The 19,333-nt window shown below is 37.6% G+C and overlaps 1 protein-coding gene across 1 annotated transcript in view; it reads right to left on the reverse strand.

The window, feature by feature from the left end:
* Positions 1 to 8,352, reverse strand: part of LOC139745029 (neuronal acetylcholine receptor subunit alpha-10-like) — a 127,446-nt gene extending 119,094 nt beyond the window's left edge. Inside the window, exon 1 of the mRNA XM_071655438.1 lies at positions 7,949 to 8,352. Coding sequence (XP_071511539.1) covers positions 7,949 to 8,069 — 121 coding nt within the window. The 5' untranslated portion in view covers positions 8,070 to 8,352. The remainder of the gene's footprint in view (positions 1 to 7,948) is intronic.
* Between the last annotated feature and the right edge of the window lie 10,981 nt (positions 8,353 to 19,333).

A 19,333-nucleotide genomic window follows, 5' to 3' on the forward strand; every position in this document is an offset into this window, starting at 1 on the left:
TTGCGTCTGATATTATGTAATGTAAAGGTGGAAAAAAAATCAACAATGATGTATCTGTCACTCTCTGGTAAAAAAAAACAAAAAAACAAACAAAAAACAAATCATTAATTTTTGTGCTTGAAATATTGAACATTTGGCTTTTGCCAGATTTCTGTTGAAATTCTAACATCACAATCTTGGCAAGGAGACGTTTATATGTATAGGCATCCTACAGCAACCTCTCCAAATAAACGCTTTCTTTCTACGTTCTAGACGGCAAGTTCTTTCCGGTCATATCATAATCTGTGTAATTCGAACTGTTGGATATGTGGAACAAGGTTTCTGATAGTAAAAGCAAGCAAGCAAGCAAGCAAGCAAGCAAGCAAGCAAGCAAGCAAGCCAACAAACAAACAAGCAAGCCAGCCAGCAAACAAACAAACAACAACCGCTTTCAAACACCAATTTGCAGAGTGAAGAGAGAAAACACGGCAATTGAAATAAACATATAGGTCTAAACAAACATAAAAAAAAATATATACTCAAGAATTGTGCCTGAAGACATTCAACAGAGTCATGTCTTGGGTACTATACTCATGACCCTTTTTGAACAATGAAAATGGCGCCATAATATATCATGGCGATTTACAGTGGAATTCCTTTTCGCGACGTTCAGATTTTGAGTGGGGAATATCGGGAGGATCGACATTCGCTTCTCGTGTTGAACGCCATCCAAGTGGCATTAGTGCACACTGCAAAAAAGTAATGAAATATCAGTCATTTTGATAGAAAAACGATCTACAGCAATGTACGTCTTGAAATATTTTCAAAACAGAACGAATCTATAGCTTTCACACCTATGGAGATTACTTGATTTAAAACACGATTGTCATGAAAGCATCACCGAAATCGTGTTTCAAATTAAGCATTCTTGCTGTGTGAATGCAAACTGGAATCGCGGAAGGTGATCTGAAACGCAATTCCGATCGTGTTTGAAATGACGGCCCGAAGATGTTTTCCAATCACAATTAACCAGAATTAAAGGCATTGCTTATCATTTGCAGATGAAACAAAAATCCAGCTTTAGTGCTTGCAAATAATTCTGAAATGTGATTCAGGGTTAGAAACAACCAACACTGACGAATGTAAAAAATTGAATCAGTATAATCAATGTTAAGAATTGTTAAATATACAAAATATGAACCATAGTCGCAATAGAAAATGTTTCTAAAGCGAATCCTCTACAGTTATGGTTTATTGAGAAAAATAGTGATAGCTCCCTAAATTTTAGGCTTTATTGAAAAAATTTTGTATGGTATAATGTTTTGTGATACAACTGGCTTACATACATGTATATGTATCAAATGTGATAACTCGAACATTTTTAAATCACTGCTCCCAATGGTAAACAGTACTTGTAAGCAACGAAATGACCGTGTAGACGTAAGTGGACTCAAATCGTGTCCTCTCAGTAAGTGGCAAGATATACAACACGAATATGTATAAATTCTACATTGCAGTAGCTTTATAAAACTTAATTTTATGTTTCAACATATAGGTCCGTCTTCCTATAAAACTTTGCTTAAGGATATAGTCTCCTGTATTTCAATTATTTCCATTTTTGAGTGTTTCTTTATAGCTCTGTTTAGTGAACAGCCAATTTAAAGTTATTTCATTTCTTTTCTCACGTATGTGTTAAGCATTATGTAAATCATTTTTTTATATTGATAATTTATCCAGATATTTTGCTCAATTTTGTCACTCTGTAATGACAATGGAATTGAATAAAACTGAACTTAAGAAGGAAAACAAAACAAGTGAAACAAAACCTCATTGACAAACAGAAAGCTCTTCAGAATTTTCACAGGAAATACCTCTTCTTTTTGTATTGTCGCAGTTTCTTGTCATTGATTATATTATCATTACATTAAAAAAAACAGTAACAGTCCATTCTAGCCCGTTTCAACTCAGTATTGATAATTCAATTCTTCATCTTGACAGATCTTGGATTAACACCACCATCCTACGTTGAAGAAAAGTAGCTCGCCCTAATTGTGCTGAAGGAAGTGCCGCAGAAGGAAGAGCTATTCCACTTGTTAAGCCTTTCTGAAAGACACTTCAAACGCTCCATTTCAATTTTTAAAACGGTCTCATGCGCAGGCATACCATCTCAGTTTTCACACTCATTAAGTTTTAAGACTGCCGCGTAGAATTTGTCAATTCAAAGTTAACCGTGACTTGGCAACCAAGATATAGACAACAATAACAGCAACAACAACAAAAACCACAGGAAGTGTCAGCATGAAGTTCCGTGGTGTCAGGTAGCGATGCGCATGGACTTTTAAGAGATCGACCGTGTACAATGGCCACAACTATCTGTTTAAATTCTTCAAGACGCCTTTCTCATTCTCTCCTTTCTTTCTGTTTCTTTTCTAGCTATTTTCTCTCTCCCTATATATATATATATATATATATATATATATATATATATATACATGTATTATATATATATATATATATCCGTCACGCACAGACACACATAGACACACATATATACATATATATATATATATATATATATATATATATATATATCGCTCTCTATCTATCTCTGTCTCGTATTCTCTTTATCTCCATCTCAATATAGAATAATGAAACCAAGTATGACTCTTCAGGGAAAATTGTGGGGCCAATCACTGTCCAATTCAAATCGATCGCGACTGATTTGTAATCACCCTCCAACTTTGCACGTCTGGATTTTTCATCTAAAGCACCAATCTCCTCTTCATTTCGAGATCTCTTCGACTGTAAAAAGGCCAATTTTCATGATGCCGTCACTCTAGCAGACGACAAGGTCCAGACTCTTTGGAGCTCCCCTCTGTGGCCCTGGCAGTAATAGACCCTGCGTGATATCGGAGTGCCCCCCACTTTCAGTGCTCTGAGGCTCTCGACTCGCGGCATTGTAAGGCGAAGCACTTAATACTCGCCTTAAGAACATTTGCGTCACGATGTTTGCCTTTGTTATGACATGCTGATTAAAGCAGACGATTTCACACAGCAGTTGAGTCATTACTCTTTTTGCAATGTCATTTATCATCTAGAGCTTGCATTTCATAAAACATAATAGAATAGGTCACGGATTGATTTTTTTTTTCAAGTCCTGGTTCTTTTGTAACAGTTGTAACGAAAATCGAGAACTGCGAATACAAAGGGGAAATATGGATGCGAAGGTAATCAAGTAAATGGCTGGAAAAAAAACCCAACAACAACAACAACAACAACAACGAAATAAAAACGTTTAATTCGAAACGTTCGGCAGCCGTACAAACTTTAGACTTAACCTCTCAAGCGTGTAGGCGACATCAATGATTTACCCTCCCTCTTCGCTCATTGCGTAGTCAGCAAACTGTTACGCGCTGCGTCAGGTGTCATTCCGTGACACGTGACCGTATTTCAGACTATGGCGCCAATTCTGGCACCTGTCGGATGACAACGTCGTCAGGGCGTGTAATTGGATATGATTGTAAGTCTCATTGACGCGTAGTCTCCTGCATCAAACGTACTTGGCATGAAGGACTAGATGATATGACGAGAGCGTATAAATGACGTAAGAGACAGTTGTTTCTTTGGAGGGTATTGTTCTTTTTTTTTTTGGTATGTGAGAGGAAAGATTGTCAAGTCAGGAAGAGACCACACATAGCTGGTTTCAGCTCAGATATGCGTGGAACATTAAATATAGAGGCAATGGAAGCACAGAGACACAAACGGGGAAAGAAAAAGAAAGAGATAAATTGAAGAGAAAGAGATAGAACTCTGAGAGTAGAGAGGAAAAATGGTTGGTTGTGTGATATCATACTGCAAATTCCCTGGTATACTAAACAAATTATACATAAGTTGCAAAATTAGTTTTGACTGAGCAACCACCACTCTATAACCAAACCTCAATCTGCACACTTAGAACATCAACAGGGACAAGTACAAGTCCGTGACAAGGCACAAAATATCAGCCAAATCTTGGCTGGAAGACTAGACTAGCTGTAATCTCGCTCTTCGGCACGGCAGTCCAACACGGCCTCGGTAGCTCATTACAAGACGCCATCAATGTTTGATGCCACGCGGGCACGCGTGGCGTGAAAAAGAGAGCGGTGAGGGTGTAAGAAGTGTCGCCTGTCCGCTCTGTCGTGGTAAAACAAGCCGTTGGAAAGCATCATTTCAATGATTATTGGGTAGTGTGGGTAGTCGGGGAGGAGGAGGAGGGGGGGGGGTCTGGTACCCACCAGCTCTAGTCTAAAGTTGGCTGCACGCATGGCGACAGAACTGCCGGGATTCCATCAAATGAAGATGGTGAGTTAGGGCACACTAAAGACGTGACTGCTTTGGTGACTGGGTTATAGGGAATGAGGTGGTAGAAGATGAAACTTAAAGAGCCCTGCGAGGGAAAACACAACACAATATTTCTATTTGCGCCTCTGATACGAAACAGTGTTCAACTCATAACAAAAAGGGATAAAATACGTACAAGTGAGCAAAAAGTCTTTATCGAAATCACGAAGGTATGTAAATTGCACTTTTGATCACTACTAGTAAGAGCATCTACTGTACTTTACGCCGTGAGTTGATTTTCATTGATAATTCCTTTCATTTACTTGTTCTGGGCTATAGAGTCTCTTAAATGCCCCCCTTCCCTCCCTACCTTCTAAATGTTGGCATGTTGAATGTTGGCGATTCTCCCGCCCATTGACGGCGTGTTTGTACACCTGTGCCCACTCCACATCTCGCCGTGTGAGATGGCACGGACATCTCCATTTCTGCCATCTTATCTCCTAAGCCGCCCAAACTTGTCGTTAGGAGCAGCTGAGGGGTGTGTCAATACACTCCATACACACTGGATGTCGTATTTGATAGCCTTAATGGCTGGACATGGATTCATCCTTCCGGCCTTAAGCTACTATAAGGAAAAAAAAACACCAGCAAAACAAATCAAAACAAAAAAGAGCGATAGAACATCATTCTTCGCGAACACTTCCACGTCATATCTTAACATTGTCCAGTCCATGTGAAATTATGTAAGCGGCCATTCAAACTTCATTCCCGATGTTTTCCTCAACAGAATATACACAGTAATGAGTGAAATTGGACATGCAATTGAATAATATACAGGAATATTGTTTTTGTATTAAGGTGAAAAAAAATCATTTTGCATTTCATACTATTATGCCAAGGGATCAGTGGTCTTTCACGAAAAGATAAATCGCATATAAATTTGTTTTTGTTTGTTTTGTACCTGTGCCGCCTGATAATTCGTGATATATACCTATAATTTTATGTAATTCATGGAGTGGAGTTTTCCTTTTTCCATTACCTATTTTGCCCCCATTATTGTACCTGTAGGGGGCGACTCACAGTGCACAATACGATTGTAAATTATTGCTTCGAGTCCAACCATTGTTTATGCTTTGACAGATAATATTTTCCTAATATCGTAGTATGAAAGAGTTGATATGAAACTGCGCCAGGGTTAATGATGCATTTGCCGTATATTCTAATGAAACAAAATAATAAAGAACATTCACGATCTTCAAACTTGAAGACTGGTGAATAAAGTACACTGTAACTCACCCGTTGCCTATGAAGGACTTTCACGAGTCTGTATTTAAAAGCCCATGAATATCTAAATCAACGTGTCCCTTTTGAAAACATCTTTGCATATGGCACCCGGTTTGGGGTACCTAGAACGGAACAGTCGTTTCTGTGACAGACAGAGCTCAGGCAAGCCTTCTATAAATCATCACGAACGAGCTTCTTTGTACGCATGCCGACATTGAATATAGTGATACAAACCACCTCCCTGGTAAAACAATCTATCATCCACCGGACAATGGTACAGTATCTGATTGCACGTAGGCCCTTTACAGTTTTAAGAGATTTTGGTTAACCTTCAGCATGCGAGGTGTACCCTGCACAGGTGTCAAGGAATGTTTTTACGTGTTTCGGTGGAGGTGGGGGTGGGTTCGTGGTCGTGGTTTGCTGTGTCAAGGGCCATCTGGAACCTTAAAAAATAAATCTCTTATGCTTGCTGTTTTATTCATTATAATTGAATTTCCGTTTTTTTAGAACTAAAATTTGTGTGTATGTGTGTCTGCGTGTATGTCTGTGTTTGTATTTGTGGGGGTGGGGAGAGGGTCTGCAGCAGCCGCAGCCCCCACCACCAGCTCCATACGTTAGAACATATTCAGACCACTGTTTTCATATCTTAGTTAGTTAGTAAGTCACCTTCCGCGGTACAAATCACATGTGATATCGAATCTAGAAACGAATACGGAAAAGACAGTTTATGAAATTTATGCATAATTTTCAAAATTTCATTTTTTTTTAATTTTTCATTAATCTGTAGATGCGTGCTGCAAATGTGCTTTGTTTGGGAGCATAATAAGTTAATGAATGAATGAATGAATTAATTAATTAATTATTGATGTCCGAAAAGTTCTTTAAATCTTTTTGAAACTTGATGTTGCTTTAAATTGACTTATTGCGTTTTAATGCCCAACCTCAAGGAAAGGTAGGCCTGTGTGCTTTTCAAAGTCGATTTTCTAAGTTAAATAACCAGCTTTTCATTCACCTATTTTACGTTCTCAAGACGTTTTATCATTGTTAACGGTCAACCATTGCGATTCCCGTGATAAATTTTTACAGTCAACTAGGATAAAAACAGAGTTTTCCGACTAGCTACAGTAAGTGAACGGACCAAGTCACGTTTCTCTGAACATCAGAAATACTCCGTGAAACATTTATCATACTATGCTATCAATCACCAGTCTGTAGGGACCTACATCTTTCGATTCCTAAGTTTAGAACCTCCACTTTTCTTAAACTTGAATGAAGTATACATGTATAAATGGTAATTCAAAGGTGTGTATGTGTGTATGTATGTGTGTGTGTGTGTGTGTGTGTGTGTGTGTGTGTGTGTGTGTGTGTGTGTGTGTGGGCATTAGGGTATGAGTGTTTATTCATCCTTCTTGGAGGTCCTTATAGCAGACCTTGCGAAGTAAGCGATTGGCCTTGAAATATGTTTCAAATAGTCGTTGCTTCTGATGATTTTTATCCATAACAATACAAAAAACCTGTATTCCCATCGCTTTCTTTTCGCCGTTATTTAGAATTTGCTTTTTGTTGTTGTTGCTCAGTCTGTAAATATCAATTGTTGCGTAATTCAGGTGAATGTTCTGTCCATCAAAATAAGAGCAAATGATATAATTATTTGATTGTACATTATTGTATCAGGCATAACTCTAATACTTCAAGGCAAATCATATCCCACTGAAGTAAACAAGTCGAATCGAAGATAGATGGTAAATTGTAGCTTCTGCGGAATTTCTGCATCGGCCTTCTTTTTCCCTCTGTAATCGTTATCAACGTTTATTACCATGTGGTTTCTTATTCTTCATAAATTTCTTATTTACAAAACAGACATAAATCAGATTGCGGCAGATAAGATATTGAGATAATTTAGTCTGATAGATATCGATGCAACCTTGGTTAGGCATGTCTGTCAGTGTCGCTACATCGGTAGGACTGAAGGTATTGTCAAGTGTCTGTAAAACCTTCTAGATTTTTTTTTTTCTTGTTTTTAACGTGATATCCTTCGTACTTTTAAATTTAGACTTATTAAATGGGCATTAACCACTTTCTTTCCGAGAAATTGCAAATCTCATAGGTTTACTACAAGATTCATTCGATTCTGAGTGGCAATGGATTGATTTGAAAGGATTTTCTGGCTGGTATGTCTCGATGTATAACACCACTGTTTGCTGGACAAAACGAATTAAAAAAAAAAAACTTATGAAAAACCGCACAAAGTCCATTGCACTCACAACAAGTGTAACTGCAGTGAGATAAGCCAGCGGGATTTCATACTCAAATGAGTCCATGAAAGTCAACATAGGCCTATAGAATGAATGCAAACTGTACTTACCGGAGAAGACCAGGAACAAAGATGAGATAACTATTATCCAAGCTAACCGAGGCACACCTTTCCTCCAATGTTTCGGCATAGTTGTGTTTTGCCTGACATTGCTTTCACAAGTTCTTTCCATTTTTCCTTTCTTTTTTAAAGGACGAAATAAGATGTTCGACGAGCCACAGAAATATGGTGAGAATAACCACAATCCGGTGTTGGTGAAAACAAGCTGAAGCGTTTTCCTTTTTTACCCCCCAGTCCGCCTTCAAGTTTTTGGAGACTCCTTCTTCGCGCAGACGACAAGAAGGCAATCACACAGAAGGTGCGCCACGGAATGCCGAGCGCAAAAACGTCGCCCGTAGACAGCGAGTCAGGCTAAAGGCTCCATTGAAGCAAACTCGGCAACGAATGGCAGAGCGTGTGGGCGTCCTAACCTTAAACATAAGCCTGATGTCATCACCTATGCAGATTTGAAATGAAATTGTGTCGCAGTACTGTCCGGCTGCACTGCTGGTAGAAGATTGCTTGAAACATTTTAGGAATCTGATCTAAGTTTACTGTGATGTATTTGCTCAAATATTTTGATTTGATAAGCATTGTTTATCAACCAAATTTAAGTCCTCAATGCCAGATAACAGTCGCTTTAACATCGCCTCTCTCAAGCACAATGCTCTCGTTGTAGAGAAGTTGCATCTTCGGGTTACTGTATATACGTATCCTATCACCGGGATTACACATCGATAATAATAAAATATCGCCGTTTGACTTTGAGATCAAGCACATTTCATTTCACCAACGTTGCTCGTTTACGAAATGAAAACACGTTCATCGGGCAACAGCAACAAACAACAGCAGCAGGCAAAGTATGGTGATTCAGTCTTGAGTCAATTTTGGAGATGACAAATCCATTCCGAGGGATATGAAGTGTAAACTTAATTTCCTGCACCTACACGTACCTCATTTCCTAGAAAGCATCCTGTACCGTGACGACAACCTTTACAAGAAGTACTTAATATCTTTCTTTTTCACTTATTCCTCGTGAATAAATCATTTTTCCCGCAAGGAGGACAATTTGCATCATTTTAAGCATCCAATCATGAAGTGACACTGACAAGCAATACATTGATGTCTTCTTAAAGATAGTGTTTCCTGTGAGTTGACGCTGCAGCCGTCGAAATCGGTTGATTGCACGACAGCTTGGAACGCTTTCCGAAGACCGCGATCCCCAAGCTGCACCGTCTGTAGCGACAGAGGGTACAAAAGACCACCCTACATTCCACTTAAGAAAAAAAAGATAAAGTTCGGCGCATCGTCCGCCAATCGGAAAAGCTTTCCTCTCGAACCAGAGTGGCGCCAGTTCAGAGCTATGCGTGAGCAATGTTGACTGCACCCCGACTTGATCGTTGTGTGTTGGCATCACTGATCTCTATAGGAAGTATCTGGATGTCTCATAAGCCAATCACTTTGACGCCACCTCACCGCCATCTTACCGCGCACATCGCCCGTACACTTGTGTACGGAGGTCGTGACATCACATGATCTTCGTGACAGTCTCTGCCGGAAAATTCGCGAAAGTCACCGTAGAGTAGATACCTGGAAAGATGGCGGCGCGGCGGCGTCGCTTTTTTTTTTTTTTTTTTTTTTTGTACAGCTTGAATTGGTCAATGTCTGAATGAGATATCAAGATACGTCTTGTAGAGATCAGTGGTTGGCGTGGATCATGCGCTCGGCTGTGCGACCTACAATGTACGCAATATGGACTGGTATACCGACGAACGCTCACACTCCTGAAGATGGATGATTACTATGACGTGTACACCCTTTCTTTTTTTTCCACGACCAGACGACTGCATAAACCGAGCGTGCATTGCATATTTCAATCCTGGCTTGTGTACTTTATTCGAATTTTGACGTTTGACGTCAATCATTAGTCACGACATTCAAAGTCATTTTTGTCGCCAGGCAAAGGAGATCAGTTACTGCCCTCTATCTGAAGTAATTTAGACGAAGTTTTGGTGTATTTGTGTGAGAGAGGATTTTCTATTTTTTATGTGTATAGTATGTACATATGTATAATATACTTACTCTCTAAAAAAGATCGAGTGAAAATATTCACTCTTAAAAGAGTGAATACAAAGAAAGAGTGAATTTAGAGTGAAAATGGAGTGAATTTTGAGTGAAAATGTTCATTTTCACTCGTTTTAGAGTGACGTCAGGGATCCCTCCAAAATCTTCGAGTGATCCCTGAGGTCACTCCAAAATGAGTGAAAATGAACATTTTCACTCAAAATTCACTCTTTTTTGTATTCACTCTTTTAAGAGTGAATATTTTCACTCGATTTTTTTTAGAGAGTATGCATGTACTATACACAGATTCTCCAAAAGTCTGTGCAGTTATCCTAATAAAGAGTGCTGTAATGAAACGGCGGAAACATTATTCTCCATCAGCACCCACTAGGTGGCGCTACGCAGTCTGTAACATCATCTGCCATTAAACTGCTATAAAGAGATACTCGTAATCCTATTCTTCACGCTCAAACGGGGTGGCACGACATTTTTGCTCCAGCGACAATTGCTCCGGTCTCATTTTCTCCACGGACTTAGGGTAAGGGTTAGGGTTTGTAAAAGGGTTTTAGTTTGATTTGAGGATTATGATTAGTGTAAGGGTTATGTTTGTGAATAGTGTATTCATCTTTGGCTTTTCGTGGGAGCAATTAACGCAGGAGCGAATGTCATGGAATCAGATATAAATGGTACGCCGATGAAAAAAAAAACCAACCAAACGTAACAAACAGTAACAACTAACGAAGGAACTCAAGGATATTGTCTTGCACAAATTATTAACATTGTAGTAGAGTGGGTTATTAATCTATAACGATGGTTCAATATCTCAATGATGGCTAGTAGTTGTTCAGACAGTGATTGGCAATTACCATCTATACCAAAAATGATATTTTTTCATGAGTTTAGAGAGCTAAGTATTATTTATTCTTTCTTATTTTCTTTTAATCGAAAACCAGCATGTGTACAAATAATATGTTCATCGCTTTTTTAAAACTAAACTAAAACACAAAAGCTTAGTATAAGTACGAACGATTATAGTTAAGTAATGACAGAAACAATGCATTCTTTTTGATCAGACAAAATTAGATTTAGCGATGAAGAAGAGTGATCTACTGAAAAGCGCAGCTTTTAAGACGTGGATCACTCGGGAAAACAATATGCCAACAACATGTATATCCAAAATTCATCTATGTACATCTTGAGCATGTGATAAGTATTATAATACAGACAGCAATTGTTTTAAAGTACAGAAAAATATGAACTTTAAAATGAGACATTAGTGTTACGGCACAGACACTGTTCATTTCATTCTTTCAGATTCATCAGAGTAGAGATCTCGAGTGAGCTGGAAGTCTCCACTGTCATAGTACATTAAGAACAAAACCTACACCTTTTTTTTTTTGTTTGTTCTTGAAGACTATTTGTTTCGGTAATTCGGATTTGATAATTGCACAATCAGCACGTAATCATTGGGTGTTAATTAACCGCAGCATCACTATGAATGATTTTGTACAAAAAACAAAAACGAAACAAAACAAAATAAAACAAATACAAACACGCCAGTCTATTCATTGTCACCTCCACAGGATCAATAATATCAGGGGGACATTTTAAGTCGGAACAGGTTAGTTGCCATAAAACTACTGCATTTATATTTTTACCTCTTGAGTAACTATTTTGTATGATATGCCATCATTTATACACAAACTTTTATACATACTTTTGGAAAGCAATCGAAGTTTTTCGGCTCACTCGCGTATTGAAGATGCTATTTTGGAAAATGTACCAAATCATAGCCTTCCTTTCTGCTGTCAAGAACTTACAATGTACTTGTAAATCCGAGAACAAAGCCATCGTTGAATTGGAAACCAAGCCGAGCCGTCTCAGCTGTCGCTTCATGTTTGTGGATACCTATAAGCAAGTTCGGAGTTCCACTTTGAGCACGAGCAGAAAAGGTCATTTGTCGTACCAGCAGAGCATGTTGGTGTTTTTTATTCACTGAGATAAGCATCTGTGATGTAATGATTATTCAAGAAATCCTTGTAAGTGGTGCTTGCCACCATATCTAACTGACAGCAAAAGTGGTATTTGGCAATATTGATTTTAAAAGATTGTTTCCATTCAATAATATGATGAAATGCATGCTCTCCGAAACATAGTGTTAATCGATGGATCATACTGGTCACCTGGTCTACGCAAGTTCATCCTTTGTACTGGTGAATTCCGCAAGTTGTTGCGTCGGGCAAGCCTATACATTTTCTCTCTCGAAAACGAGTGTAGTGCCTAAACTACGGATCGAAAAATAAAAAAGAAATGTCACTTGTACCCATGTGCACATGAGATAACTCCGAACTAGCTTATTCATATCCGTTCCTTGTAAATACCCGGTTCTCTCAAGGTTAACCTGAAAACAGTCCTTTTCACGAAAACATACAATACATAGCTGACACAAGTTCTTAATATTGTCCGCCACATATTGTATTTCCTTTCCTTCTCTTGCTTCACAATGCACCCCGGAAGATTTTAATCGATAGATGGCGCAATTCAAATACGCAGTACATTGTATTATTATTACCTCTAGAAGTATTTAATATGTAACTTGGCCTGCAAGAAAGATTACCATTATTATCATACTGCACTGTACTGTTTCACTTTTCTCTTTTCTTTCTTTCGTGCATGCAATTCATGTTTAGCACAAGTTGCACCTGCAGCATTTAATTGTTCGATGAATTTTGAGCCCTACAATTTTCGTATAAAATTATATTGTTATCATTATTATCATTAGTTATTACCATAATCATTATTATTATTATTATTATTATTACCATTATTATCATAAGTTATTCTTATCATTATCATTATTATTATTGTTATTATTATTATTATTATTATTATTATTATCATTATTATTATTATTACTATTACTATTATCATTATTATTATTATTATTATTATTGTTCTTGTTCTTGATATTATTTTTATCATCATCAAGTATTGATGTTTATATTATCGCCGTCATCTGTCTATTCATTTTTTCATTCATTTATCTATAGTTTTAGATTTTAAGATTTTAGAAATTAAAGATTTGTATTTTTTTTTTCAACTTGGACAGTTTATGTTTAATTTCAACACAAATGTACTTCCCCGTATATTCAATTCAATGTTTACAAGGAACCAATTTTTCCATAATTATCCCACCAGACAATCTACTGAGTTTCATCTACCCCTTCTGAGAACATTATTGGCTCAGAATACATTTATATGCACAGGCCCTAGATTCTGGAATTCATTACGTTGTGAAATAAAAAATTCTCCTTCTTTGTATTCCTTTAAGCGTAAGTTGAAATCCTTTCTGTTAAACCCTCTCTGATGTTCGTTTTTATTAACCAAGTCCCAACAACCACAGGGTTCATCATCCAACCATCAATCAATTAATCTCTGAACTCATTAATTCATGAAAATAGCCATCATATTCTTTACACGGCTGTATGCAACCACCGGCTGTTCAAAGCATCTCTTCAATTCCCTCTTCAATTCCCTCTTTCGTTTCTTTGATCAGCGTGTAGGCATTCTCCATCTTTCTTCCTTCCTTCCTTCCATTTTCCACCTTTCTGTCTAGTCGTGTCATGTTATTGTGTGTCTCCTGTTTTGTTCCGTCTTGTTTAAATCATATTTGTGTTAAGCATATACAAATAAGTATTTCGTTAGAGTTTCTTGAGTGGTTCACAATCTACAAGCTTGCTTTTTAGTGGACCTCTCAGTTCTCCTTTTTTCCCCCAACTGAAACATAGACTTGTATTATTTTGCGTATACATGCATATATATGTAACTTTATTATTGTATCATTTGATATCATTTCCAAGTTGTGTGTGTACGATTGTGATAATAACCTAACACATAATGTGTTGTGTTCTGTTGGAAAAAGGAGAATGAAATAAAATGAAATGAAAATGAAATGAAATAGTATTGGAAAGTAAGGAAATGAAAGAATGGCTATTATTGGTTTTATTTTGCTTTGCTTTTCGCCTCACCAAGATTTGTTTACCTTACAATATCGCTGTAATGTTTAGCATTTCTATATTATGCATGTATTCCCATCACAAGTCATGTAGGGTTGTATGACATTTGCTCCTGCGACAATACGGCTCCCATGATATATCTGCACACTAAGCCACACATAAATTCTACCCGCAAATATAACCCTAACCCTAATCCTCACATCAAACTAAACCTACTTCCCTATCACAATCCTAACCACAACCCCCTCAGTCTTTGGAGCAAATAAGACCGGAGTAGTTACTGTCGCAGGTGCAAAAATGTCGTGTCACCGGCACGTGCTAGTAGATGGGTCGTAAACGACTTCGTGATTAAAATAGATAAACATAGAGACATAAATATAACACTATACAACGAGGACAAAACAAAATTAATGGTTACTGTTCTTGAAGAATTGATAATAATAATAATAATAATAATAATAATAATAATAATAATAATAATAATAATGATAATAATAATAATAATAATAATAATAATAATAATAATAATAATAATAATAATAATTGACAGTGCTTATATAGCGCATAACACATAGCGATAATGTCCCTATGCACTCAAAAAATGAAAAGATTGTAACAAGAACATATAATTCCAATTACAGTGATGGTACCGAGCTTCATTTTGCTTACACACACAAATGCGTTTTCAAGGCAGACTTGAATCTATTTATATCAGTGATTTGTCTCAATTTCTGAGGTAAATTATTCCATAAGACAGGGGCTCCTGATAGGGGATTCATGGGTGGCCGGATAAATTCGCTGCCCACCGGGTTACGTTAAAAGAAAAGGAAAACAACTATGAACAACACGGGTCAGCGAATAATGTGCATCGAGGCGTACAGTCATCATGATATCATTCGGTAGCCGAGACTCTAGCCGAGATTCTTCGGCAGTGTGGGCACTTCAGGGATCAGTGATAAAGATCTGCTGTGCACATTTCGTTACTGGGGTTCTGGTATGAATATCCGAGCCGGGCCAGCCTTCTTCCACCCCCTGTTATCCTAAAGCTACCAGGTCTTCAAACTTCATTATACATTATTGGAATTTGTTTTTGTTAATTGTTTTTACTTCAAAAGAATACGTCTAAAAATGGCAGTGAGACACAAAAACCCCAAATGGTCCCTGTTGCGACACGGATTGTCGTCCCTACACGGATTGTCGCCTCCTGCTCGGGGCGACAATCCGTGACGGGCGTTGGCGGCACGGATTGTCGCCCGCCCTCGAAGCACATTTTGCTGGGTAATATCGTTCTGGACATGATCATTGAAATAATAACACATAACTTACATGGCTACATCCATGCAAACATGTCATGTAAAAAGTCACGGTGAGGTTTCAAGGACGTGTGTATGTGCGCGTGCACATGATAATTTAGTGTCCGTTTGTGCGTGTGTGTGTGTGTGTGTGTGTGTGTGTGTGTGTGTGTGTGTGTGTGTGTGTGTGATGGAAGAATGTGTTTATTATGTCAGTTTTTTGCGTATGTGTTTTTTAGCTGCGCGTGGGGAAGGATACCTAGTAAGCTGTTGCTGGCATAAACGTTGATATTGATTTTATCAGCAGCTTTGAATTTGATGAGTTTGTTTGGCAGATTTGTATATTCGGAGAAGAGCTTGCGTGCGGGCGGATGCTGCTTTTCTGCATACGGTCCATTACGTCTTATTTATCAACATTGGGAAATCGTTTCATCAGGAAGGAATGTGGTATCGGTTCGGGTGTGCGTCGGTATGTGGGAAGGGGGTTACATTTCGTTATTGCAAAAGTTTGTTATTCTGAAGGCTCATTCGTCCGAAGGCTCATTCGTCCGAAGGCTCATTATTCCGAAGGTTCGTTATTCCGAATTTCATTTTTGGATCAACGAACCTCTAGGTATAGGTAATTGCGTGTTTCGGATAAATGAAGCCTCGGAAAAAACGAAACTTCGGAATAACGAACCTTCGTGTGTGTGTGTGTGTGTGTGTGTGTGTGTGTGTGTGTGTGTGTGTGTGTGTGTGTGTGTGTATGTATATGGGTTAGTGAATGTGGGTGTGGGATGATTTAGGTTTTGTTTAATCAGGGGTTGGTGGGTTGGGGATTGGATTTGAAGAAGGATAGTTATAAATGGTATGACAGATGTTGGTAGGATTTAATATTTAGGATAGATGTAGGCCCTAGATTTGTTTCGGTTGGGGAGGGGAGGGGGTGGTCGGGTTTTTTTATGACTGATTTCATTCTAGATTTGTGTAATATATTTGTGTTTTTTATGTATATGCCCTTGTAAGTAAGAAGGTGTTACCTGATCCAAACCAAAATATTCAAGGAATATAGGTTTGGTAGGGCCCCTACATGTCAAAACTTTTTCGTGAAGAAATTATTAGTAGGGTTGGTCTATAATCGAGTTATCTATGTTGAAGTGAGATTATTTGTGGTATAAATTGACAAATGGATTTGTTTGTGTTTCGAATTGCCATTTGTAACTTTTTTGTTCATGTTACACCCAGAATGGGTCGATTTATGAATGATTTGAATGAAATCAATAAATATCAAGGAAAAAAAGTGTTGAGTTGGTTTATTTGCATTATGAGGATTTGTTTGAGTGTTTGTTGGTGTTTGTATTACGTATGTATTAGTGGTGTGCAATGGCAGTTCGTTTGTGCTAAAATCAACTAACGATCGTATGGCAAGCTATATTACTTTTAAAAAAGATTTTCTGATATCACGAATTCCCTTTCGTGATATCAGAAATTCGAATTTCTGATATCACAAATTCAATTTTTGATATCACAAATACCCATTGGTTTATCACGCAAAACCAATTTTTGATATCACGAAATCGAATTAGTGATATCACAAATTCAATTCGTGATATCACGAATTCACATTCTTGATATCAAGAAATACATTTTGTGATATCACTAATTCCAATTTGTGATATCATTAATTTACATGGAATTTCAGCACATATCTTTCGCAAAGAAATAATCTGATTTCGAGCATTAGTTTTGAGCTGAAATGCAACCGTAAATTCTAGCGTTAGTTGAGGGCAGAAATACACAGGGAATTCGAGCTTTAGTTCAGTGCAGAAAACCAACTTGAATTTGAGCGTTAGTTGAGCGCAGAAATACACAGGGAATTCGAGCATTAGTTTTGCGCTGAAATTCAACTGTGAATTCGAGCGTTAGTTGAGCGCAGAAATACACAGGGAATTCGAGCATTAGTTTTGCGCTGAAATTCAGCTGTGAATTCGAGCGTTAGTTGAGCGCAGAAACACACAGCGAATTCGAGCATTAGTTTTGCGCTGAAATTCAACTGTGAATTCGAGCGTTAGTTGAGCGCAGAAATACACAGCGAATTCGAGCATTAGTTTTGCGCTGAAATTCAACAATGAATTCGAGCGTTAGTTGAGCGCAGAAATACACTGTGAATTCGAGCATTAGTTTAGCGCAGATATTCCTATGGAATTTCAGGTGTTATCTTTACATAGTATATAACGATAGTTACAAAAAAACCCTAAATGAAGAGTTTTGGCAACTCGTCTTCATTTAAAGTGATTAGGAATTGATTTTAAAAGAATCGATGAAAATAAATCGTTTAGCAACATATCTAAAATGCCATTATTGATATGTTGTCAATTACTTCAAAGTCATTATTATATTCTTATTTTTCTCCATTTCTCGCCACTGATTTGGCAGAGACTGGTTGACTTACAACTTTTGTTTGCGTTTCTCTTTACTCTGTCATGTGAAAGATACTCTCTCCCGACCTCCCCCTGTTACTCCTCCGAGTTAATAAGAGAGATTTCTCATTGCGCAGATTAACAAAATTGAAGTCCTTCGTACCACTGCTTTTTTCTTACTACAAATTCTAACTGTTTGTTTGCCATGCATACTGCTACATAAAATCCTCATAAGATCTGGATATCTTCACTCTTCTTGATCTGGTCTGAAGACTTTTGGGCTTGTGCATTCCAGTTTTGTTCTCCCCGGTTTTGGTTCTTGAATAAACTTGCCTATATAATTACACTTTAAATTATTTTACAAAATCATAAACATATTGGGGCAGGCAAACTGTACACCCAACACTATTGGTCTTAAGGGATACACCCCTTTGTTCCGGAGGACTGATTTTGAGGAGTGAGAAAATGTCTTTAGGAGAAACACGTTGCTTTATGTGACCACCAGCCGACACCAGTGGTGGACATTTGACAAGTTTACGACTCCCTCTCGCACCCTGCATGACTCACAGTCTCTCTATCTTATTCTCCGCTGCTGACATACACAGACCAGAGGGGTGATTGCACTCGGTCGGTCCTCCGCAATACAAACACATGGTATGCTTTTATAACACACATACACATACAACCACACATAATTATCATCGATTTGGTGGAAGAGTCTTACTGTATATAAAGGGGATTACCACATAAAAAAAATAGGGGGGGGGGATGTATAATGATTAACAATCCCTCCCTCTCCTTTTCCTTCTCTTTTCTTCCCTGCTCCTTTTTCCTCGTTCTTCGTTGTCCAGTATCTGTCTGAGTGCATTTCCTCAAACTCTGTTATTTCTGTGTATTGTGTTATTGTTGTTGTTGTTGTCGTCGTTCTGTTTTTTGTGGCCGATTGCATATCTTCCTTTCCGTTCAATTTTCCTGGCACACCTGGCCCCATAGTGTCTGTGCCACAAATGTGATATGTTATATAGTTTATATGTTTGCATCCTAAAATCCTAGTAAGTATTGTTCATAGTATCAACATCATTATATCAATGAGTAAAATGTACAATAGTATATAGAAGAATTTAAAATGAATATGTCTTATTGGTATAACAAATTGGTGCTGTTGTTGTTTTGTTCCAGTGTTCCACGTTCTACAAGCGTGGCTTTTTTAGTGGAACACTGTTTTCCATCATTGTGATTATTTACTATTTTTGTTGCCATGACAAAGTGCTTTTTTTTTTTTACGACATCATTCGTGTATAATATACTTTATATTGTATTGAAAAAATCCTTTATCGGACGAGTGTAAGAGAAATGAAAAAAAAATGTATCACTTTGGATTATGTCAACTTTTTCTTTTCTTTTCTTTGTGATGATGGAAATAAATAAACTATTGAATTGAATTGAATTGAACAATAATGTAGTAATAGATGACAATTTGAGGACCAAAACGATGAATTAAATGTATGCCCTAAGTGAACATAGTATCATTGAATTCATGATAACATGTTGCAAAACAATAATTGATTTGTATCAATAATTCAGCGAATATACCTTGATGATCATTTAGGGAATGATGGATGTGTA

The sequence above is a fragment of the Diadema antillarum genome, unplaced genomic scaffold (assembly GCF_040938485.1).
Source record: "Diadema antillarum isolate AM-2024a unplaced genomic scaffold, OU_Dant_1.0 seq00001230_RagTag, whole genome shotgun sequence".
Classification (NCBI taxonomy): Eukaryota; Metazoa; Echinodermata; class Echinoidea; order Diadematoida; family Diadematidae; genus Diadema; species Diadema antillarum.